The 24,108-nt window shown below is 54.9% G+C and overlaps 1 protein-coding gene across 1 annotated transcript; it reads left to right on the top strand.

Annotated features, from left to right (window-relative positions):
• Positions 1-287: 287 nt before the first annotated feature.
• Positions 288-23,619, top strand: Col8a2 (collagen type VIII alpha 2 chain). Its single transcript, XM_005084379.4, has 4 exons — positions 288-423; positions 10,142-10,208; positions 18,930-19,117; positions 19,680-23,619. Exons 3-4 carry the CDS (start codon positions 18,946-18,948, stop codon positions 21,596-21,598), a joined length of 2,091 nt encoding a protein of 696 aa, XP_005084436.1. The 5' UTR covers positions 288-423; positions 10,142-10,208; positions 18,930-18,945; the 3' UTR covers positions 21,599-23,619.
• The last annotated feature ends 489 nt before the right edge of the window (positions 23,620-24,108 follow it).

Raw genomic sequence — 24,108 nt, 5'->3', positions numbered from 1 at the left:
ACGACCTCCTCTTGTTTCCCTTAGTCTTCCTGGCCCAGCCTAGGTCACGGGGTTGGGAGAGTCTTGTGCGGATTCCTCTGGATTCCACAGACCACTCCATGCACGCCACCCCTTTGCAGTGCCGGTGTTCCTCCCTTGACAGGCAGCCGTCTAGGGAAGAGGGTCTGCGGAGCTCCGAGGCTGCGGGCCCGGCCGCGCTGCGGGCGGGGCCTGAGCCCTTGGCTGGGGCTGTGGAAAGAGCAGGGCGGAGGCCCCGCCCCACCGCGCCCCTCCCGCCGCCCGCCCACTCGGCCCGGGCGCGGGGCAGTGGGCAGAGCGACGCGGAGCTCCTGCGGCAAGGTCCCCGACGACGCCCCAGCCCGGAGCCTGCGCTATCTGGGTCGCCCTCGAGCGCTGGAGCGTCGCCCTGAGGCAGCCCTGCAGGTAAAGGCGGACAGTGTTGTTGGGGTTCAGGTTGGGGGACCCGTGGACCAGATGTGGTCAGGTGTCCCGCCCCGACGGGGCGCGGCGCCTCAGGCCTCAGTGCTGGGACAGGACCAGGAGGTGATTCGTGCTGGGGGTTAGCCGGAGCATGAGGGAGAAGCCCACCCATTCCTTGGATTGTAATGAAGATAGAATCCCCTGTTTCCTCCTTCTCCAAAACTGGACAGTGACTCGGGGTGTGTCACTTCACTTCACCTGTAAAATGGGAATGGAGAGGGGGAGGTGAGGGACTCAGCTTCCACCTCGCCCTCTCTCCCCATCTTTCTGTCATTCTGCTTCTCCAGCGACCTCCTAGTTACTTGGGTTTTCTGTCTCTACCCCAAGTTCTTTCTATTTTGGGTAACCTGGCAGCCTCTACCCGACACCAGAGACTGAGGTTCTGAGGAATGTCCCTGCCAGAGGCTCTGCACCCCCACTCCCATTGAGACTTGAAGGGATTGATGGGGTTGTGCCTGGCCAGGAGTGGCTGGGGTCCCAGGTCCTTGGAACAGCTTCTGGTGTCAGCACCACATGGGTCCCAGGAAACTCCCAGGTAGTGAACAGCTATCCAGACCGAAGGCTTCTGGAGTTGCACCCAGAATGACAGACCCCTCTGAATTTGCTTGGAGTGTGTGTGTGCGTGCGTGCGTGCGCGCACACCTGTGTGTGTTAGTATATCTCCTAGAGACACCTTGTACGGAAGAACAGGCTAGATTCCTCTCACAGAAATGCCTCTCTCAGCCCAGTCTTCCTTGCTGTGGCACCTACCTGCCGTAGCAAAACAACTTCCCAGAAGTCGAGGGGGGCCGTGGGGCAGTGGTGCTGGAGGGTGTCCAGGTGGGGTCTCTCAGTAGAGATAGTGAAGATAGCAGACCCTCACTATCCTGAGGGAAGGGACCTACCCCCTTTGTGGGGGCCACAGAGAGAGCTAGCAGGCTTGGTGGGAACAAAGATTCAGGGCTGGCCTCTCCTTGGACTGATGAACCCAGACAGAGACTTGGACACAAATCCCCTAAAAAGAAAAGGAACACAAACCACTGTCACATTCAGCCACCCTCCCTCCCCCGAGACTCGCAAACAGTCACACACTGAATAAAAGACTCATTAGACACACACGACACGACCACACTCTTACCACAAATGCTAAAACAATGACATGCATGTGCACACGCGGTCTCCAACAGACATACAGCCAGCCCCATGTGGTCCAGCCAGACATACTTCCGCAGGATAGTGCACACACACGGGTTCACACTCTTCATGTTCACTAGGGTCTCTCTGGTTTCACTTTGCCTACCCCAGTGAGCATGAGTGTTTCCACTCTGGCTCAGAGGAAAGGAAAGAATGGGAAGGGAATGTGTCCCTTAGCAAGAGGGAGGGGGGAAGATACCAAACACACAGGGCTGTCAGCCCAAGCCCCCAAACCCACTGCTTCCCTGCTCTGGGCCCCAGCCAGACCAAAGTATGTGAGCCCAACTTCCCTGCCCTGTTGGCCCTGAGCTTACTCCAGAACCCCAGTGACAGGCATTGGGGTTCAGAGGGAAGGAAGGCCTCAGAGGAGCCAGTCCTAAAGCACTTACAAAATTGGGGGATAACCTAGAGGCACAGACGTCTCAAATATGGGGTGCCACTGTGGTCCCTGGGTGCCCACTGAGCTACACAAGGAGGTGAGATACAATGCGAACCAAAAGGCAAGGCCGTGCTTATGAGGAGAGAGGGTCAGGGGTGACTCTGCCAGCCTTTCAAAGATAGGCTTTTGTCAGCTGGGCCCCAAAGTAGAGAATGGGGACCATGCTATTTTTATTATTTATCTATTTATTTATCTTGGCTGTCCTGGAACTCGCTCTGTAGACCAGGCTGGCCTCGAACTCACAAAGATCCGCCTGGGATATTTGTGTGCTGGGATCAAAGGTGTGTGCCACCGCCGTGCGGGACCATACCATTTTGACATCAGGTTTCTAAGGTTATTATTCAGACACCGGGAGGGAGCTGGGAGTGACTGGATGCTCTGTGTAAAGACGAGGGGGCATTTTCATCTTCATTTTCATCTTCCGGGCAGGGAGATCTTGGAGGGCCGGACAGTGTGAGGAGAAGGGTGATGGGGCTGAAGTGGGTGATGCCATGATGATGGGAGGAGGGGGTCATGAGGATGCTCTCTTCTAATTGTGGAGTCAGTTGAGGCAGGCTGGGAGCCTTGCGCTGCAGCACTGTACCTGTCCCCACAGGAGACAGGTGCGCAGAGCACATGACTTTGGCTCCCAGTCTTATACACTGTAAATGATTGGGGACTGGAGCTAGGTGCGGTCGTGAGTTGGGGGTCACTGAGTTTGTACAGCAGCCCGGGTGTGTCTGCAAGGCCAGAAAGTGCTCACCCGTGCACAGATGTGAGCAGGGAAGCCGAGGCCTCTGAAAGAGGAGCCTTGACCTCTGTGTTCTCTGCTCATTTCCAGAGTAGGAGGGTGTAGACAGCACACATGCAGTTTGAAGAGTGGGCCCTGCGACTGCCTGTCTGCGTGCCTCAGTTTCCCTATCGACAAAACCCCTTTCTGCGACCATTTTTTTTTACCTGTGGAAAGATGGAGGGAAGGGTGGTCCCAGAACTCTCTGACCAGTGTGGATCCCACCTCTCTGGTTGGATCTTGGAGTATATAGGAGTACCGACTCCGTATCATCCAGATACAAAACTTAGGAAATTTTGAAGGGGACACTAACTATGGATGGGCGTGCCTGTTCTTGGTGAGTAGAAAGGCCTATGAGGGGGGCGGGGAGCTGATGAACACCTCATGGGGAGAGCAAGGCCAGCTTTGCTGACCATCTCCGGGATGGGTTAGAGACTCAGGATGGACCACCTAAGGTCACACAGCAGCCAGAGCCTAAGACCTTGGGCTTAGGCCGTTTTCCACAAGTCTGCCCTCTTTCACAGGTTAGCAGGGGCCTGGGGCGGAGGGAACCTTATCATACTACCTGATACTCTTAATCTTTCCTTCTTTCTTTCCTTCCTTCCTTTTTTGTTTCTGTTTTTTTGTTTGTTTGTTTGTTTTAAGACAGGGTTTCTCTATGTAGCTTTGAAGCCTGTCCTGGAACTTGATCTATAGACCAGGCTGGCCTGAAACTCACAGAGATCCGCCTGCCTCTGCCTCCCTAGTGCTGGGATTAAAGGTCTGCATCACCATTGCCCGGCTCTTTTGTAAAAAATGTATTTATTGGGGCTGGAGACATGACTCAGTGATTAAGAGCACTGATTACTCTTCCAGAGGATCTGAGTTCAATTCCCAGCACCCACACGGCAGCTGACAACTGTTTGTAATTCCAATTCCAGGGGACCTGACATGGCGAAATACCAATGCACATAAAATAAAAATAAGTAAAAAAGTATTTATTGTATGGATGTTTTGCCCAAATATATGTCTGTGCACCACATGCTTGCAGTACCCTTGGGAGCCAGAGTGGATGTTGGATCCCAGGAAACTTGAGTCACAGACAGTTGTGAGCTACCACGTGTGTTGCTGGGAACTGAACACAGGTCCTCTGGAAGAGCAGCTAGTGCTTTTAACCATTGAGCCATCTCTCCAGGCCAGACACCCTGTGATCTCAATTTCTCTTTCTGTATCTTTGAGAGAATGTAACAGTTAAGAGTTTGTTGAGAGTTTATTGTTTGTTAAATCCCTTGTTATGTATTTCTAACCCTGTAGCAATAGTACAAGGCAGGGACAGATGGCTCATCTAAAGAGTAGGGTAAGGGGTGCTGGGTCAGTTGTCAGCCTATTTGTTGAGTGCGTGGCTGGAATTCCTGCTCAGGTCTGTGAGGGCATCAGCTCTAGTCCTTCCCTCTGGGAAAAGGAGTGGAGAAAACTGACACTCAGGCTCAGCATCTTTAGTATGCTAGGCTTCTCTCTAACCCAGGGTTTTGTTTTTGTTTTTGTTTGTTGTTGTTGTTTTTGTTTTTGTTTTTTGCTTTGTTTTGGTTTTCAGAGAGGAAGCAGCAGGTACCAGAAAGTCAAGCCTATGGGAGGGTTTGGAAAGGAAGGGTATCTGAGACCACCTAGTGGCCCCTGGCAGGGTCATCTGGCAGTGAGGGACACCAGTTCCTTCAAGCAAGGAGCTCTGAGCCCAGGTTCTTGGCCTCACCTGTCAGTCCTGACTGACTGCTGTGAGGCCTCAGTGGCCATTCTTCTGAGCCGGGCTTGTGAGGCTGGCCTGGCTCTCCCCGGAAACTGGGGTGGGAAGCCATTCTTCCTCTGCGAGCTCACAGGAGCCTACACTCGTCTCTCCTTTTTTTTGGGGGGGGGCCCTATGTACCTCGGGCTGGCCTGGATCTCTCTGTGTAGCCTAGGCTGACCATAAACTCGACATCTTCTTACCCCAGCCTCTTGAGAGATAGAATTACAGGCGTGAGCCACCACGCCTGGCTGAGGCCAACTTTTTGGCACCCACCCCTTCCAGCATCCCAGTGCTTAAGACCAGGAAATTCTCCCTCCTGTCTAGCCTCCTTCTCTCCCACTGTGCTGGCTGCTGCAGAGCTTTCGTGGGCCCTCCAGGCCACACTCCTGACGGGCGACCACGGGCTTATTAGTTCGCGGCAGGCATTCTTCTCATAGTTCCTGGGGCACAGCAAATCTGCTGCTTAGCCAGGAATGCGGAGGTCCCTCCTGCAGTGGCAGCGTGGCCCCGGGAGGGGGTGGAGGTGCTGGGGGTTAGCCAAGCTGGAGATGTGCTGAGGGGATGTGGAGACATCCCCTCCCCTCCTGGAGCACTAAGTCTCAGCTGGAGGAGCCAGATGGAAGGCTGTCTTTGGACTTACCCCAGCTTGGCTCCAAGCTCTGGGACCATCCTGTTCTGACTTGTTGATGAACTTGGGCAAGGGACCCCCTGTGCCTCAGTTTCTCATCTGTAAAGTGGGGTTTAGAATACTGCCCATGTCTGCTGGGAGGTGTCATGGTGGTGATGCTTTAAATAATTATAGTGGACATGTATTGAGTTCCTGTGTGACAATTTACACTAAGCCCAGGATACAAAAGTAGGTTTTATGGGGGCTTTTGTTTGTTTGTTTTCAAGACAGGGTTTCCCTGTATAGCCCTGGTTGTCCTGGAACTCACCCTGTAGACCAGGCTGGCCTTGAACTCACAGAGATCTGCCTGCCTCTGCCTCCCGAGTGCTGGGATTAAAGGCGTGCACTCAAAAATAGCATGTTTAATCCTCACACAAATTCTCCAAAGCAGAGACTGTTTACATGTCGCTGATGAAGGAGTCAAAACACTGGCTGGTGAGGTCCTAAGAATACATTCAGGGGGCTGGCGAGACAGCTCAGCAAGTAAACGTGTCTGATGCCCTGAATTGGATGCACAAGACCGTATGGTGGAAGGAAAAAATCTGACTCCCAAAAGTTGTCCTCTGACTGCCACACTGGCGGTTTAAAAAATAAGGTGTACAGTATAATCGGCATGCTGACACAGGAGGGTTATCGTGGACTTGCGGCCAGCTTGGGCTGCATAGCAAGACTCTGCTTCAAAACAAACTAACAAATAATCAAAAGAACCAGATTCCCGGTATGTGGAACAGGAATTTCAGGGGTTCAGGGTCATCCTTGGCTACAGCTGAGTTGGGAGCCAACTGGGGTAAGGAGACCCTGCCTCAAACAAAACACAAAACAAAACCACAGTTGTGCAGCCCTTGAGTAGTTCTTGAACCCACGAGTTTTACAAATGAGACTGTGGGGTCTGGGGAGATGGCTGAGTGGTTAGGAACACTTGTTGCTCTTGCATAGGACCAGGGTTGTTGGCTCACAGTCACCCATAACTCCAGTTCCAGGACCAAGCTCCCTCTTCTGGCCTCCATGGGCACCAGATGTGTAGGTGGTGCGCATATTTACCTGCAGGCAAAACACACATATAGAAATAAATAAGTCTCAAAAAAAAAAAGAAAGAAGTAAGTCTCAACCCAGAACTTTTAAACTGAGGTGGTAGGGAAAACCTGCCCACAGAGGGCCATAGAAATGGACCCTCTTCTGATGAGCCGTGAGCACCACCTCAGTCTGGGGCTGAGTTTTCTTCCCTCAGGTCCAGAAGGTTGTAGTGAGAACCCAGCCTGACACCAGGCTAGCCTACTTGGGGACTCTACAGCTCCCAGAAGCTGCTAGATGGGGATTCAGACCATGCCTCCCATATCTGGTGTGGGATTTAGTTGTGCAAAGGGGAGATGTCACCAGGGGATGGGTGGAAGAAGAGGATTAGGGCATTGAGAACAGAGTCCCATTGAAGGTGGCTCAGACAGGGCCCTGGTGCACCCGGTCACCCAGCTTCCTACTTTGCAGCATCTTGGGAGGGGGCTCCTGAGGCCCTCAGTAGAGCTGATCACTCTGTGCCCAGCATTGTCTATCTAGAGATTAGTACCTGGGTGGAGGTGACAGCATGGGTAGTGTAGACAGGGTGGAGGTGACAGCAGAACCCTAATCTATCGGAAGCCCAAGTATAGGGGCTGTGGCCCTGAAGGACTGGCCAGATCTGCCTTCCCTGAGGTGGACATTGGAGAGTGGTTGTGCCCCCTCTGGGCCTCCATTTCCTCCCCAGTGAAACTGGAGAGCAGTCCCAGTCTTGCAGGGCTGAGGGAGGTGTTGATAAAGTTATGCAGAGGGGAGGGGACTAAGGGGGAGGTTGAGATGGTTCAGTGGCTATTTTCACCCCAGCCAGGCAACCTGAGTTTGATCTCAGGATCCGTATGATGGAAGGAGAGATTCAATTCTTGAAAATCATGTCTGATCACCAGGTGTGGTGGCGCACACCTTTGATTCTAGTCCTCTGGGGGCAGAAGATCTCAGAGTTTGAGACCAGCCTGGTCTACAGAGTGAGTTCTAGGACAGCCAGGGTACACAGAGAAACCTTGTCTTGAAGAGAGAGAGAGAGAGACAGAGACAGAGAGAGACAGACAGACAGACAGACACATACACACAGAGAAAGAGAGAGAGAGAGGGAGAGAGAGAGAGAGAGAGAGAGAGAGAGAGAGAGAGAGAGAGAGAGAATTACTTCTGACCTGCACATTCGTGAGTTGTGGCATGCATGACCCTCCCCCCATAATAAAAATGTAATAAAAGTGTTTTTTAAAGTTATGCCTGGGATGTGGTCAGTGCTGTTCTGCGTATACTATGGATTTAAGGTCTATTATTTATTTGTGGTGCCGGAGACCGAGCCTCGGACTTGATCATTCTAGGTGTGCTTGGGATTTAGAGCCTGTTATTAGGCAGGCATGGGTAGAGGAAGGGAGCCAGCTTTGGGCTGGATGGACCCAGGTCTCTGGCCTGATACTCAAGGCCTTCCTCACTTGATCCCAGGCAGCGCTCTCAGGTGAAGTCATCTATACAGACGGTGGTTCGAAGCCTGGGCCAGCGAGATGGCTTAGCAGGTGTGAATCGTTGCAGTAGAAGCCCGGTGACTTGAGTTTGATCCCCAGAATCCATGGTGGGAGGAGAGAATCAATTCCTCCGGGTTGTCCTTTGACCTCAAGCGAGTGAGTGTACATGTAAGCCTGGGCACAGATTTAAAGGGGGTGCTGCTGGCTCAGTGATAAACAGCATTGGCCTTGAACTCCATGTGTAGACCATGTAGCTGAAGAGGCCCCTGAATTTCTGATCTTCTGCCTCTTGAGTCCTGTGATTACAGGCATGTGCTACCACATTGAGTTTATTCGGTGTTGGGACTGAATGCAGGGCTTTGAGCATTCTAGGCAAACACCCTACCAACCAAACTGCATCCCAGCACTAGTTTGTATATGTGTACGGATGTGTGTCGTGCTGGGGAGTGAACCCAAGTCTTATGCTTGGCCAGTGAGCACTATCCTGTCTCCCTAGGTTTTTTTGTTTGCTTGTTTGTTTGAATCCTCTTTGTCTCTTGTGTAAGTTCAGGGTTTTGCCACACACCGCACCTTCAGGTCTAAACTTCATGTTAGTAGCCAAAACTCTGATCCAACCTAGATCAAACCCAGTGTGGAGGGTGGGCGGGTAGTTTGTACTGAGGTTGAGACTGCGCACCCGGGCCCCAGCAGCCAGGCCAGGAGCTCAGAAAGTGGCCTCCACTGGTGTTTACTGAAGCCAGGGCTCAGCAAGGTGGGGGAGTCGGCCAGGAGCGCAGGCTTTGGCATCAGACTGTGCAGCCACAGAGAAGGCCAGGCTGTCAAAGTTTCCATGGGATCGGGCAGAGGCAAGCAAGCAGCTGGGGGAGAGAGTGACGAAGCCTCCGTTCTTCCTGCCAGGTGGGCTGGCTGGGTGTCCCCTCTTTATCTGCCCAGGAGTCATGTCTGGGTCTGGACAATAGCCTCAACTCCTCTATGTACCTAGACTAGGGATTCTGACAAATATTTTGAGACAAGGTCTCATGTAGCCCAAGCTGGCCTACGTGAATGAGGGTGACCTGAATTCCTGATTCTACTGCTCTAGCTTGCAAGTGCTGGGTTGACAGGCATGGACCACAGTATCAGTTTGCACAGTCCTGGGGAATCGAACCAAGTGCCTCGGGTGTGTTAGGCAAGAACGCTACCAACTACATTACATCCTGGACCTGAACTAGGGCTTTTGACAGAACCTGGTACCATGTTTAGTTGGGTTCTGACATCCAGAGCTCTGGCCACACCTACCTCCCCCACTCCACTACCTTCAATGGCTCCCTATTGATTCCTAGTGGATCCAAGTGTGGTTTTCAAAGCTCATCTCCCTGATACCTGACTCCCAGTTCCTGCCTGTGTCTAACTCCAAAGACTTCTTTTTTTTTTTCTTCTTCTTCTTCTTCTTCTTCTTCTTCTTCTTCTTCTTCTTCTTCTTCTTCTTCTTCTTCTTCTTTCGAGACAGGGTGTCTCGGTGGCTTTGGAGGCTGTTCTGGAACTCGCTCTTATAGACCAGGTTGGTCTCGAACTCACAGAGATCCGCCTGCCTCTGCTTCCCGAGTGCTGGGATTAAAGGTGTGCTCCACCGCCGCCCTGCTGACACCAAAGACTTCTAGGCCATCCCTGTATCTCCCAAGCAGCTTCCTACCACCTGAATTTCTTTCACTCACCCCATCTGCTGCTCCAATTTCTATTCATCCTTCAGAATCCAGCTGGAATGTCCCTTCCTCCATGAAGCCTTAGGGGAGAGCGCTCTGAGGTGGAGGGACAGTGATCTCTGTTCTGTGCTGTTCAGGGACCTTAGCCAATTGTATGTGTGTTGGGGGGATGTTGTTTGTTTATTTGAGACAGGGTCTTACTATGTAGATCAGGCTGGCCTCGAACTCACAGAGATCCACTTGAGTACTGAGATTAAGGACCAGTCAATCATGTGATGGCCTTTTGATTGATGCTCTCAGCTCTCCCAGGGCAGTGGAGAATGAACTTCTTGTATGAACTTCTCTAGCCAGATCACCTCCCCAACTTAGGGGTCCCTCCAGCCAGTCCTAACATACAGACAAGACTGGCCAGAGCAAGTGGGCGCACAGAAAGGGCTTCCTTAGTGCCTCATGGCAGGACTGTCACTAAGTGAAAGAGGAGAAGATGGGTGTGGCACTGCCTGAGAGTCCCAGCTGAGGAGGGGCCACTCCAGCAGGGCTTCTGGTCAGGTGCCATGACTAGCTGGGGGAGGATGGGGGAGGATGAGGACCGGTGGGAGTTTCCCTCGATTTCTCCAGGCATTCTCTCACTGTTCCCTTCGTTCCTGTTCCAGGCCCTGCTTCTGTGAAAGACCTTTGTGGACCCTCCCACCTAAAAAACAAAACAAACAAACAAACAAGGTAAGCTAGATCTGGGCGGGGTTTTCTGACGCTAAGGTTGGAAGGGAAGGTGTGTGTCGCTCTGTAAACTCACTGGCTCCTGCTGCTGCTGCAGCCCCTCCCAGGCCCAGGATGCTCTTGCCCATGGCTTCTCCGGCAGGTGACCTCAGCTCTTAGTGCTGTAAAAACCCGGCCCAAGTCGGAAGCAGCTTTTTCTCATTTGTGAACTATCTCGCCCGGCTCCTTGGCGCGGCCGTGTTTGCTTGGCCCTGCCTGAGCGCAGTGGCCTGGCCGCACTCCCGCCGGCTCCCTTCCTGCCCAACTCGGCCTCTCCTGTTGCCGCCGCCGCCACCACGCAGGGAAGCCTCAGGCCCAGGAATCTTGGCCGACTGGAGCGACAGCGGCCAAGGGTGGCGCTCCGGAAAAGGCTGCAAATGGGAACCAGAAGGCGAAGAGCTGGAGGCTGAGGAGGTCCGGCCTGCCGGGGTTGAGGCGTCTGGAGACCCTCCAGTCTGTTTTGGTCAGAGGCTCAAGACCTCTGCTGGAAGCCAGCACAGCGTGCCACCCGCTGAGCCCATAGCCCCTGAAGGAAGGAGCCAGCTTTCTTGGCCACCTGCCTGAGGGTGCGGTGGCCGTGGGGTCATCTGTCTTAGCCTGGACATTCTTACCTCCCTGGATGGCAGGAAGATGTTCCTCCAGGGGATAGCAGGTGTCTAGACTCAAGTGGGCAGAGGCCAGGGGCCGGGCATTAAATGTAGTCACCTGTAAGGGGGAGGGGGGGAGGGCATTTTGGCTAGCCTTCTGTGGCCCAGGCCTGCCAGGAAGGACAACAGAGACCAGCGCTAGATGGCCACACCCCCATCCCCACAGCTGCAGGCTCCCTTGAGTAGGTTGAAGGGAGGGTTGAGGGTTGAGGCAAGCTCTAAGGTCAGGAGGCTGGGAAGACTGCTTGGAGGAAGAGGCACTCAGGAGAGACTTAATGAGAAGTTTGCTTGGAAGACAAAGGGAGAAAAGGGGTGATGTAGGCAATTATGGGAAGGTGAGGGTGTCCGGGGCTGTGGTGGGCTTGTCTTACCCCCAAGGTGGAAGCATGGCTGCCAACTCTACCCACAAGGCCAGGCTTCACCTGCACTTAGTGCCTTTCTGCTATTGCCACTCTAGAAACTCGTGCTTTCTGAGCATGCACAGCCTTCCCTGATGGGACATGGCAGAGCACTTCCAGGATCTGTCACTACCTGAAGGCGAGGGATTGTAATCAGTTCACCAAACCAAGATGAATGATAACTAGGTGTTTGTTGGGGATGAACTTACACAGATAACAATAAGTAATGGTCACAGCCTTCCTGCTCCAAGGATGCAGACCCTGCCTCCCCGATGCTCTCCAAAACCCAAGGGGCTTCCTTCCCGCTCCTCTATCTTAAACGGCCCACCTGAAACCACCTCCAAAAGGCACGGCACAGGCAAGATATGGCTACACCTACCCCCTAGTGACCCTGCAGTCTCCCTCAAGTCTCCCTTACAGACAGAGGGGTATTCCTGAGCTGACACCCACCTGGGCAATGAGGTCAGTGGCAGGTAGCTCTCAAGCTTAACCCACACATTTAAATTAGGGGGCGGAGTCAGTGAGATGTAGACACTCAGACACGCCCCCATACACATATTCCACACTTCTAGCCAGACCTCTTCCATGGAGGCAGACACAGCTGAGGTCCAGCAAAAAGGGGTATGGCCTGTCCACACTGGTCTTGCAGAAGTCCTTGTCAAAGCGCCACACAATTTGCAGAGATGGAACTCAATCTAAGTTTGTCACAAAGGCATGGGAGAGGATGGAAGGAGTCACAGGTGGATGTGGGGTGACAGGCACACAGGGCTGAGTGGAAGGACAGACAGATACTGGGATGTGAAGGTGACAACAGACATGGAAGAGGATGGAATGGTCCTCAGAGCCACCGCCCCAGGTCTAAGACCTGGAGTATGCTCCTTAGTGGGACCTCAGTGGTTGTTTAGTCCATCGATGGCCGCTCCACCCACCCTGTGCACCCTCTTCCGGAAGCCACACGGACGGCAGAACAACATGGATTTATCCTGTGAGTGCTAGGGAGTCAGGAGACAGTCTGTCAGGAGACAGTCTGTGAGAGCCATGGGCAGAGCTGTGGTAACCTGGTCTACAGACAGGACCCATGGGCATAGCCTAGGAGCTTGCCAAGATGCTGGGTCTACACCAGCCACGTCCATCCTGATGACCCGGTACAGACTATGGTTTAAGAAGCGTTGTTGAAGTCCATAAGGAAAATGTGGAGGACGGCGGGCAGAGTTAAGTGGAGGCAGAATGAGAGAGCCCTGTGGCTGTTCCAGTGGGCTCTGGCAAAGTTACACACACACACACACACACACACACACACACACACACACACACACACACACGCACGCACGCACGCACGCACGCACGCACGCACACACGCAGAGAGAGACAGAGACAGACAGACAGACAGACAGAGAGAGACAGAGTTTCATGTAGCCCAGCCTAGTCTCCTGAATTCGCTATGTAGTCAAGGATGACCTTGAATGTCTGGTTCTCCTGTCTCCACCTCCCAAGCGCTGGGATTAAAGGCTGGTCTGCACTCTGGAGTATGGGGTCTCTATGCAGGCAGAGGCCGTGGGGGAGGAGTGAAAGGGATGGGGGGACAAAGGCCACAGGACTGACGTGTGGCTTGAAGGGAAAGGGATAGGGGTGTTGCATGTAGTTTGCAGGGAGGCTGCCTCACAACAGCCTCTAGGAAGGGGGCAGTCTCTGCTAACCCTGCCAAGGCAATGCAGGGGTGTAGAGTCTGCATTCCCAAATAAGGACGGAAGGAAGGGCCAGCAATGATGTTCAGATTTTCATCCTGGGCGCCTGGGCTGCGGGCGAAGGAAGCAGTGGGAGGAGATGGCAGCAGAGGGCGGGGCTACAGAAGAGTGGGAGGGGGAGCTGGAGACAGGTGAGCCAGACTGGGTGCTGGAACGAGCTGGCTGTGGACAGCCGGCACAGGGACACTTGGAACCGCAAGGACAGTCCAGAGGCCATGAGCCTGAGCCAGCCTGGGGGAAGCCTGGCTCTGCAGACGGGCAGAGGAGGAGGGGCAAAGCTCGTTAGAGAACGGGCGAAGAGACCCCGCCTCAGCTAGGGCAGGGGTGTGGCGGGACTGTGGGTGGACGTGGGCAAGAGGCTGGAAGCCACAGGGTTGATGTCCACCCTGAGCCCCTGGGGCAGGGTCTGCCTTGAGAAGGAGACTACCTTTCTTTCGGGACTCGGGGAATGGGGAGGGCTTAGAGTTTGCAGTGGAGGCTGAGGGCCTGAGGTTGGGGGTCATCTCCTGTACTCACCCCTATCCTTAGTTCAGTTGTACCCCGATCTCTACGGATTAACCTGGTCAGTGTTCTCTCTCTCTCTCAGCTAACCAGAGAAAGCTCTAGAAGGGCAGGAAATGGACATTTAGACTTCATTCCTCGAGACCTTAGGCGTTGGATGGAGGCAGGATGTCACTTTGCATCAGGAGGGTATGTGGTTGGACTGAAGGGAGGACTTCCTGTCCATGAAGCACAAGCCAAGGCAGCACTTGGAGGGTCTGGTGACTCGTGTGAGGTTCAGATAGGTTAAGTCACTTGCCCAGTGTCACCAGCTCCAAGCAGCTGCTCTGGGAGGCCTGGGGCTGCCTGGCTCTAGGAGGGGCTGGGAAATGCTCTCACCTGATAGGTGAGGGAAGACGGGGGGGTAGGGGAGGGAGGGGAAGCTGGGGAGTGCGGACCAGGCAGGCACCAGGCAGGGGCTCTGCAGAACGTCTCCACCACAGGAAGCGGCTCACAGCATACCTGTGGTTTGGCGGACCGGCCGCCGCGCCTCCCCGCCGCTGCTCGCGGAGCCGGCGTCTGCGGTGCTGGGGCCTGGATTCTGCTCGGGTCGGGTTCCACCCGCCCCCACCCCGGGGCGGGGTCACACCAGCCTCACCCTGTGCCCTCCCTCGGGCCCCTCTGCACCTCGGCTCGGCCGGGTTTGGGGCGCGCGGGGGCGTGGGGGGGTGCAGCGGGGACACACCTGGGGCCGGCCCTGGGGAGGGGTCGGCCAGTGCCCTCTCCCGCCTGGGTCTGGAAGCCCCGGGTCGCCCGCTCACAGCCCGTCTCCTCCGCCTCCCTGGGAGGAGGCCAGGCTGCCCCAAAACGCTGACTTGGACGAAATGGTGTTTTACGGAGATTTGTTGAAAAGGGGGGAAATCCCCGTTAAGGACTTGCAGCTGTCCAAACACCGCGTCTGTCCCGCCGCCGCCAGGACTCAATCCCCTGAATCAGCGTCTCCTGAACGCGTTCCACCTCCGAGGCTCCGCACCCCTGCCAGCCCTGCCTCGGTCTGCCCACACCTCCAGAGAGGTCACCAGAGAGCGTGATGACTTGCCCAAGGTCACACAGCCAGTCGTGGGCGGAGATGGCTGGAGCCTCAAGACTCCACCTTATTTTTGATCCTCTAACTTGGCCAACCGTCCCTTCTGGGAGAACTAGTAACAGATGAATTGTCCCCTTTGCGCCACTCTTCTGGCGGGAGACAGACACTCTTCAGGTTGTCACTGGGGAAAGGTTGGAGCGAGTTTTGCTATGTTTTCTCTCTTTTTTTTTTCTTTTTTTCGAGACAGACTTTCTCTGTGTAGCCCTGGCTGTCCTGGCACCCCCTCTGTAGACCAGGCTGGCCTCGAACTCAGGGATCCTCCTGCCTCTGCCTCCCAAGCGCTGGGATTAAAGGCCAGGGCAACACCGCCGTGTTCTCCATGACTGATTGACATATGCTCACCTCAGACCTGCTGAGCAGGCAGGATGACATTTCTGCTTCCCTCCCGTCTCCCGTTTTCAGGTGTGTGCCACCATATCTAGCATCACGTGTTCTTTAGGTTCGATGCTGAACTGAGTTGGTCACACATTGTGGGGCCTCGCTATGTGCCAGCTTGGCCACGAGGGGGCGGGAGAGCAGGAGAACTAAGCAAGGACATAAGGGCTGAGCCTGGCCCCACAGACAGAGGCCGGGTGAGGCAGCCAATGGGCCTGGCGTCTCCAGCATGTAAGCAGAGCCCGCAGTGTCCCCGGGCCTGGCTCACAGGCTCATACAGTGTCACCTCCAGGTTGTTGCCTCTTCCTTCAGCTCCTGAACAGGCTCCACCTACTGGGTTGCCTCCACTCCCCAGCCCGGGCCCAGCCTGCCTGAAAGAAAGACCCCGCTTGCCCCTAGCTGCTTTGCTGGCTAGCCTGGCTCCCTGAATGCTCCTGGCTCCATGGCAGGAAATCCCAGTGGTTGAAGTTTTGCCTTGTTGCAGGTTGATGTCCCCCAACCTGTGCAAGCATCCTTGTGCTTCTCTGGACGTCTGTGTCCTCTTCTGCAGACAGGTCTGACAGTCAGCATCTTCCTCGTGGAGAGAGCCACAAACAGTAACTCATTTTTTGGGCAAAAAACCTTCTAGGCCATGTCTCCTGCATTACTTTCCTTACTCTGCAAATATATGCCTGGATCAGATCTGTCCTGATCTCCTGGAGGGAGTCTCTCTCTCTCTCTCTCTCTCTCTCTCTCTCTCTCTCTCTCTCTCTCTCTCTCTCTCTCTCTCTCTCTCTCTCTCTCTCTCTCTCACACACACACACACACACACTCTAGTGTTGGTAGACGTTTGTGGAATGCAAGTGTAGGAGCTGTGGGGAGGAGGGAAAGGCGCTTCTGTAGGATCCACACTGAGCAGAAGTCAAGGATGGATGGCTCTGTGTGCTGGAGGCCCTGCTCCTGGCTAGCACTGGGGTGTTTCCTTGGGTGCCATGCCTGCCTGGGTGCCTTCCTGACTCTGCCCTCCATTACCACTTCCCATGTGTGGGAAACAGGTCTGGTCTTTCCAGAGCCAGATCTGTTCCAGGTCTCTTGTGATGGTGTCATGGACCTTGACCCTGGCCTGAAATTAGCCAGAAGCCATCTTGGCTCCCTCTGTTACCTGCTTTTCATTCAGTCCCTTCCCCTATGCTTTCCCTCTGCCCCCCAGTCCCTGTCCGTGCACCAGGCAAAACTGGCTCTAGACAGGTATGCACAGCCCTCTTGAGGGCCCTGGTTCACACAACCAGTGCAAGAGGCCCTGCCCTGCCCGCTCAGGAGAGGTGAGGCAGGGAGAGGGAAGGGCGTCCCTGCCCAGGGTTAGGGTCTGACTGTAGTCTTGTTGATTAAGACTTTCCACCCTTCTCCGCTCCTCTGAGCCACAGAGGCATCCTCACAGGCTGTAGTGAGTGTTATTTGTGAGCTGTTGGGGAAGTTTCTGGTCTGATTCACCACCAGCGTCTAAGAAGAGCCAGACCTGTGCAGCACAGGGACCCTGAGTCTTGGTGTCAGTCCCAGCCAATGAGGCAGGTGACCCGTGCTCAGGGAAGGTTCCCGATGAGGCCTCAGCCCCTGAGCAAGCCCTTATAGTCTAAGTAGCTTCACTCCCCTCTCTCTCGCTTCCTCCCTCCTTCTCTTCCTTCCTTCCTTCTTTCCTTCCTTCCTTCCTTCCTCTTTTCCCTCTGCTAAGGATGGAACCTAGGCCCTCACAAATGCTAGGGAAGCCTCCTAACACCAAGCTGCACAGTAGCCTCTAAGATTCTCTTTCCACATCTATAGCACAAGGGTTGCCTTTGCATGAACTCACTGGGCTCCGTGAGAAGGGTCAGCTTGAGCTTGGCACCCAGGGACCTACAGTAACAGGTACTACTGTCAGGCTGAGGCTCATGGAGAATAAGGGATTCTTTGAGGTCACAGAACTGGTGAGTGGTGGAGCTGGGATTTGAACCCCAGAGCTGGGCTCTGGCTCCATGGACCTTCCCTGCAGCCCTCGTTCCATTCCTGTCAAGCTCTGGGTGATTTTAGGCAGAGAGGGATGATGAATGCATGCATGCGGAGGCCAGAGGAGGCGTGGCCATGGCTGGATTTAATTTTTTTTTTCAAGACAGGGTAGCCCTGGCTATCCAGGAACTTACTCTGTAGACCAGGCTGGCTTTAATCTCAGTGATCTGCCTGCCTCTGCTTCCTAAGTGCTGAAATTAAAGACATGTGCCATTGCCTTGCTTTTTTTTTTTTTTTTTTTTTTTTGGTTTTTACGAGAACAGGGTTTCTCTGTAGTGTTTTGGAGGCTGTTGGTCCAGCCCGGCCTCGAACTCACAGAGATCCTGCCTGCCTCTGCCTCCTAAGTGCTGGAATTAAAAGCATGCACCACCACCGCCCGGCTGCCCTGCTATTTTTTAAGTTTAAACATGTTTAGAAATAATATTTTGCCGGAGCCGGGCGTTGGTGGCGCACGCCTTTAATCCCAGCACTCGGGAGGCAGAGGCAGGCGGATCTCTGTGAGTTCGAGGCCAGCCTGGTCTACAAGAGCTAGTTCCAGGACAGCCTCCAAAGCCACAGAGAAACCCTGTCTCGAAAAACCAAAAAAAAAAATATTTTGCCAGGTGTTGGTGGCACATGCCTTTAATCCCAGAACTCGGGAGGCAGAGGCAGGCAGATCTCTGTGAGTTTGAGACCATCCTGGTCTACAAGAGATAGTTCCAGGACAGCCTCCAAAGCCACAGAGAAACCCTGTCTCGAAAAAAAAAAGTATTATTTCATGTATATGGGTGTTTTGCCTGCATGTTTAGCTGTGCACCGTGTGTATGCAGTACCCACAAAGGCCAGAAGAGGGCAATGGATCCCCTGGAACTGAAGTTACAGCTGGTTGTAAGCCACAGTATAGGTCCAGTGGAAGAACAGTTAGTGCTCTTAGCAGCTGAGTCACAGGCCCCTGCAGTTATCTTATTTATCTTCTGTTCCAAGGGAGTGTCTTTGGGACAAATGTCCTTATATATTCTTTCCCGTTAATGTTTCTGCTGGTAGCGTTTTGTGACAGGGACGTCTCTTAAGGACATACTCTTCAAAAAGTGCACTTCTATAGGCTGGAAGTGTGGCTTAGTTGATAAAGGTCTTGCTTAGGATGCACAAAACCATGGTTCAATCTCTAGCACCCTATAAAACTGAGTGTGCTGGGTTCCACCTGTAATCTCAACCCTCAGGAGGTAGAGGTAGGAGGATCCGGAGTTCTAAGTCATCCTCAGCTATCTTCTAAGTTGATACCAGCTTGGATTACACAAGAACCTATGAGGGGGAGGAGGAAGAAGAGGAGGAGGCAGCAGTGGCCAGGCAGTGGTGGCATGCTGCTTTAATCCCAGCACTCCGTAGGCAGAGGCAGGCAGAGCTCTGTGAGTTCGAAGCCTGGGCGTTGTCCTGTACAGAGTCCTGGCTGACGGTAAAGTTTGGTGGGGGAGGAAGGGATGGCTATGCTGAAATGAGGGCCTTGGCTCTGGCAGGGTGGAATCCAGAATGATGTCGACATGATGGGGCTGGGGGTCATGAGGACCTAATCCTAGACCGACCTTCCTCCCCTGTTCCATCTGGAATCTGGGGGCGACTGACACCGGTATGCTGGTGTTGGGATGACAGGATTTACATCTCTGAAGAGCCCCAGTGGTACCTGGCAAAAGCTGGTCTGCACATGGAATGTGCTGAGGTCAAGCTGAATTTCCAGAAGTTTCTGTCTGGTTGCCGAGTCTAGCCTATGGGAGATGCTGGGGAGAGGTTTAGCGGAGAGTATTTTCAGATCCCTGCCTTTGAGATTTGCTTTTGGATAACAACCAAGTTTCCAGTTGAGCCCCTGGTCCTGGTTTGGTGACACCTTCTTCTCCCTGCAGCACATCCTCGGACACCATGCAGGGGGCTCTGCCAGCACTGCTGTTATTGCTGCTGGCGTGTGGGCCAAGAGTGTCCTCTGGTGGCGGAGCTGGGGGCGCAGCAGGCTATGCCCCGGTAAAGTACGTGCAGCCCATGCAGAAAGGACCAGTGGGACCACCTTTCCGAGAGGGCAAGGGCCAGTACTTGGGTGAGAGCCTCCCTACTCCACACTCCCTAAAACAAACCCTCAGCTCCCTAAGCCCCTCAGGCCCCTCCAGGCCACAGCTTCTCAGTGACCAGCAGAAATCCCCACTCCACTTTTTCTTCCTACAGCTAGGTCAGAGCCTACCAGCCTTAGAGGGTCAGAAGCTGCCTCTGGTTGTCTGGTGCAGGTGGTTTTCATATGCGGGTGCAGGAAGGTAGACAGGTTATGAAGCCGATTGACTGGTCTGTAAAGTGGGCCACTAGTGCCACCTGGTGGCCATCTCACCATCAGTTCTTACAGGCCTAAGTATTCTAAGTTCATTGGGCAGGGCCTGGCTGGTTAGTTGGATACTGGGAGCCCTGGAGGAGGACACCTATAGCAATTCCCAGAACAACAATGGAACCACTCTGGACTCCTTCCTTCATGGAGAGGCAGCTCTGGGAGTGAGCAGATCCAAAGCCTTGCTTCTTCCCAGTGTTCCACACACTGCCATGGGGGATGGGTAGATGAGGGTCCCAGCTCCATTGTCCAAGCCCCTGACTGTCTGTCCCCTTCTCTCTTTCAGAAATGCCTCTACCACTGCTGCCAATGGACTTAAAAGGAGAGCCAGGTCCTCCTGGGAAGCCGGGACCTCGGGGTCCTCCTGGGCCTCCTGGCTTCCCCGGAAAGCCAGGCACTGGAAAACCTGGGCTTCATGGACAGCCAGGCCCTGCTGGCCCCCCTGGCTTCTCCCGGATGGGCAAGGCTGGTCCCCCAGGGCTCCCAGGCAAGGCTGGACCACCAGGACAGCCAGGGCTGCGGGGAGAGCCAGGGATACGAGGGGACCAGGGCCTCCGGGGGCCCCCAGGGCCCCCTGGCCTTCCTGGCCCTTCAGGCATTACTGTCCCTGGAAAACCAGGTGCCCAGGGGGTACCAGGGCCTCCAGGATTTAGGGGGGAGCCAGGACCCCAGGGAGAGCCTGGACCCCAAGGAGATAGGGGCCTCAAGGGGGATAATGGAGTGGGCCAACCAGGGCTTCCTGGGGCCCCCGGGCAGGCAGGTGCTCCTGGACCCCCTGGGTTGCCTGGTCCTGTTGGTTTGGGCAAACCAGGTTTGGATGGGTTACCAGGAGCCCCAGGAGACAAAGGTGATTCTGGGCCCCCTGGGGTTCCAGGCTCTAGGGGAGAGCCAGGAGTTGTAGGTCCAAAGGGCCCTCCAGGGGTAGATGGTGTGGGGGTGCCAGGGGCAACAGGGGTACCAGGGCCACAGGGCCCAGCAGGAGCTAAAGGGGAGCCAGGTCTCCGGGGCCCCCCTGGTCTGATAGGCCCTATTGGCTATGGGATGCCTGGAAAACCAGGACCTAAGGGAGACAGGGGTCCAGCTGGGGCTCCAGGGCTCTTGGGGGACAGAGGTGAGCCAGGAGAGGATGGGGAGCCAGGGGAACAGGGCCCACAGGGCCTCGGGGGTCCACCTGGCCTTCCTGGGTCTGCAGGGCTTCCTGGTAGGCGTGGGCCCCCTGGGCCCAAGGGAGAAGTGGGACCTGGAGGTCCTCCAGGAGTGCCTGGCATTCGGGGTGACCAAGGGCCTAATGGTCTGGCAGGGAAGCCTGGACTCCCTGGTGAGAGAGGACTTCCCGGAGCCCATGGGCCCCCTGGACCAACTGGGCCCAAGGGTGAGCCAGGTTTTACAGGTCGCCCCGGAGGACCAGGGGTGGCGGGAGCCCTAGGACAGAAAGGTGACTTGGGGCTTCCTGGACAGCCTGGCTTGAGGGGCCCATCTGGAATTCCAGGTCTCCAGGGCCCAGCTGGCCCTATTGGGCCCCAGGGTCTGCCAGGCCTGAAGGGTGAGCCAGGCCTTCCAGGGCCGCCCGGAGAGGGTAAAGTGGGGGAACCTGGCTCTGCTGGGCCCACAGGACCCCCTGGAGTTCCTGGTTCCCCAGGACTCACAGGTCCTCCCGGACCCCCTGGGCCGCCTGGGCCTCCTGGTGCCCCCGGGGCCTTCGATGAGACTGGTATTGCAGGGCTGCATCTGCCCAGTGGTGGAGTGGAGGGGGCTGTGCTGGGCAAGGGAGGGAAGCCACAGTTTGGACTGGGGGAGCTGTCGGCACCGGCCACGCCCGCCTTCACCGCTGTGCTCACCTCCCCCTTCCCTGCCTCAGGCATGCCAGTTAGGTTTGACCGGACCCTCTACAATGGCCACAGCGGCTACAACCCAGCCACGGGCATCTTCACCTGTCCCGTGGGAGGCGTCTACTACTTTGCTTACCATGTGCATGTCAAGGGCACCAATGTGTGGGTGGCCTTGTACAAGAACAACGTGCCAGCCACCTACACCTACGATGAGTACAAGAAGGGCTATTTGGACCAGGCGTCTGGAGGGGCTGTGCTCCAGCTGCGGCCCAACGACCAGGTGTGGGTGCAGATGCCCTCAGACCAGGCCAACGGCCTCTATTCCACCGAGTACATCCACTCCTCCTTCTCAGGATTCTTGCTCTGTCCCACATAACCCGTGGGGGACCCTGCTGCCCTGGCCTCCTCTTTAGTGATAGCGAGACCTTTCCGGTTACAGAGATCTCCATTTGAAGGAAACGACAAAAAGCTGAACAGAGGCGGCGGTGGCCTTGGCTGGAGGAGACTGACCTGTTTTCCCCGTGTGTAGGCTGAAGTCGTTTCTGGAAGAGGTTGGCCTAATTTCCTTTCCCCCGGTGCACTGTGGGGGTTGTTCCCTCTTCTGGACCTGCCTGGTCTGCAGGCAGCACCCCAGAGCACTCAACCTGGCCCCCTCGTGAGTCCTGGAAGCTGCTGGGAGAGTTGGTTTTCCTGTTGGCCGTAGATGGCATGGAAGGGGCTAGGGGCGCTTCCTGTGTTTGCAGGGCCTCTTCCAGCCCCCCAGGGGCCTCCAGCATATGATATGAGGTTCCCTGAGGTTTTTGTTTCCTTTTGGGGTAAAGGAAGAAGGGAATGGGGACCATGGAGGTGGTCAGTGTGGCTAGACCCCTGGACTCATGCTGTGGACTCAGGCCAGTCCTGGTGGGGACAGCTGTGTGGCCCTTGCTACTGGCCCCTGAAAGACTCCAGAAGCAGCTGTCTGTGGGGACCTGGGAGGCATCAGAGGTGTGGATTCTGAGGCAGGCTGGTAGCTCTTCTATGTCCCTGGATCTCCCCATTGACTCTGGCTTTTCAGCATGAGGGTGGACAGCCCTGGGCTGAGATGGAACTCTGTAATGTCTCTACATACTGCAGAGCCAACCAGGACTGCTGGTCGGCAAACATGAGTGCCCCTCCCTCTCTCCTCTCACCTGCTGGGGGTGGGCTCATCTTCTCACTAGCCCACTGTTAGGGGACCCTTGCCAACCCCAAACTAAGTGTCTTCAAGCAGAGTGCTTCTGTCTGGGCCCTCTGCACAGAGGCACACAAGGTTGTGGGTAAAGACTTCTGTTTCTCCTTAGTAAGAACCACGCTGTGGATATTTAGTGTCTACTGGAGGGGCTCATCTGTGGGTGCTTCCTCTCTCTTGGCTCTCTGCTTCCAATTTCCTGTTCTAAGCAGTGTAGGGCCCAGGAGACCGAGGCTCTGAAGGGATGCCCGCAGGCCCCACTGGAATGAGCTGGCTCTGGAGGCCCCCACACCCTCTCCTGCAAGGAGACAGGTGCGCTTGCTTCCCAGCCCCTTGGCCAGCTCAGGCTGGGATCAGTGCTGGGGGCAGGGGTGGTAGATACTCCTGCCTGTGTAAGGATGGCTGCTTTCTCTGTGGTCCAAGACCTTCCTCAGTCCTCACCTAGTCAGCCCACGTCAACGTGCCAACTGTGAAACTGGGACATTCCATAGGCAACCCTTCTCGAGCTCCAGTATGGGCCCATCCACCTGCCTGGGCAGATGGGCCTCCTCCTCTGCATAGCAGCCTAGGTGAAGCTTCCTTCAGCCCCCAGGGGGCAGCCCGCGTGTGACAGCGAGAGGGAGCTCAGCCGGCTTTTCTGCTACACCCAAGAGAACCAGCTAGTGTCTCAGCATCCTGTAGGGCTTTTTGCTCAGCCTCCTCCTTTCCTGGGTGGAAGCCACTAATCTGATGTTAGGGATGGGTTCTAATCAGCTCTCAGAGGAAGCCCTGGGGGTTGAATAAGGTACCAGGGAGCCCAAAAAGCTATACCGGAGCAGAGCCGCCAGACTCCACCACCCTGAAGCCTTTAGGGAAGGACTGGCGATTTTGAAATGTTTGTGGATTGGAGCTGTAGGTGTCACTGACCAATTTTGACAAACATTATCAGGTTTTAACTATGACAACTACACTTACCTTGTGCATTTTTGTATTCTGGCTCTTTTAATAATTTTTTTTAAGATTAAGGTTTTTCCACTAGTGACTACATTTTTAACCTGGTGTAGGAAGTTTCTCTCTACTTATCATGTGCCCCCATGTCAGGTTCAGGGAAAATGCTCTGGGGAATCAGGAAAATGGGATTTCTTTTTGAAAAGAAAACTACAGTATTGACTGTATTGACTACGCCCAATAAAACCTATTGTAGAAACACAGCAGCCACACTGGCCTCAATACAGAGATATCTCATGGGCATCCAGGCACTCCTCAGGCCTCTTGAGGAGTTCGGCTTCCCACTCAGGCCTTAGTCACTCCTTCCTCCCTGCTGCCTCAGCACCACCAGGCAAACTTGGAGCCATTCTGTGAAACCAAAGCAGGGCAGTGGCTGGAGCCGGACTGAACTTCGCTGGAACATTCCAACAAGCTCTCAGGAGCAGTGGGGCATGATAGTTGGCTCAGGATCCCAAGGGCCAAGTTACAACATCTGATACAAATTATGAGTGAAACTGTGAATCTATGGTCCTGAGGGTGGAGCCCAGGGCTGAGGACAGGGTAGGGGGAGTTGTCCTGCCCAGAAAGCACCTGTTCATAGCTTGCCATGCCCTGTAACAGCATGCTCGTGCCCTTGGCTCAGGGGATCTGGGAGAGTGGGCATGATAAGAGTCATGCCCTGCCATCGGCCTACCCTGATAGAACCTCATCTT

This window comes from Mesocricetus auratus, unplaced genomic scaffold, assembly GCF_017639785.1.
Source record: "Mesocricetus auratus isolate SY011 unplaced genomic scaffold, BCM_Maur_2.0 Super-Scaffold_100014, whole genome shotgun sequence".
Classification (NCBI taxonomy): domain Eukaryota; kingdom Metazoa; phylum Chordata; class Mammalia; order Rodentia; family Cricetidae; genus Mesocricetus; species Mesocricetus auratus.
This window is presented reverse-complemented; position numbering and strand designations above follow the sequence as displayed.

Bases quoted from the DNA above. Each gene is read 5' to 3' on its own strand.
- Col8a2 (XM_005084379.4), top strand. From the start codon at position 18,946: ATGCAGGGGGCTCTGCCAGCACTGCTGTTATTGCTGCTGGCGTGTGGG. The intron at 19,118-19,679 runs GTGAGAGCCTCC...TCTCTCTTTCAG, and splicing joins GGGCAAGGGCCAGTACTTGG to AAATGCCTCTACCACTGCTG.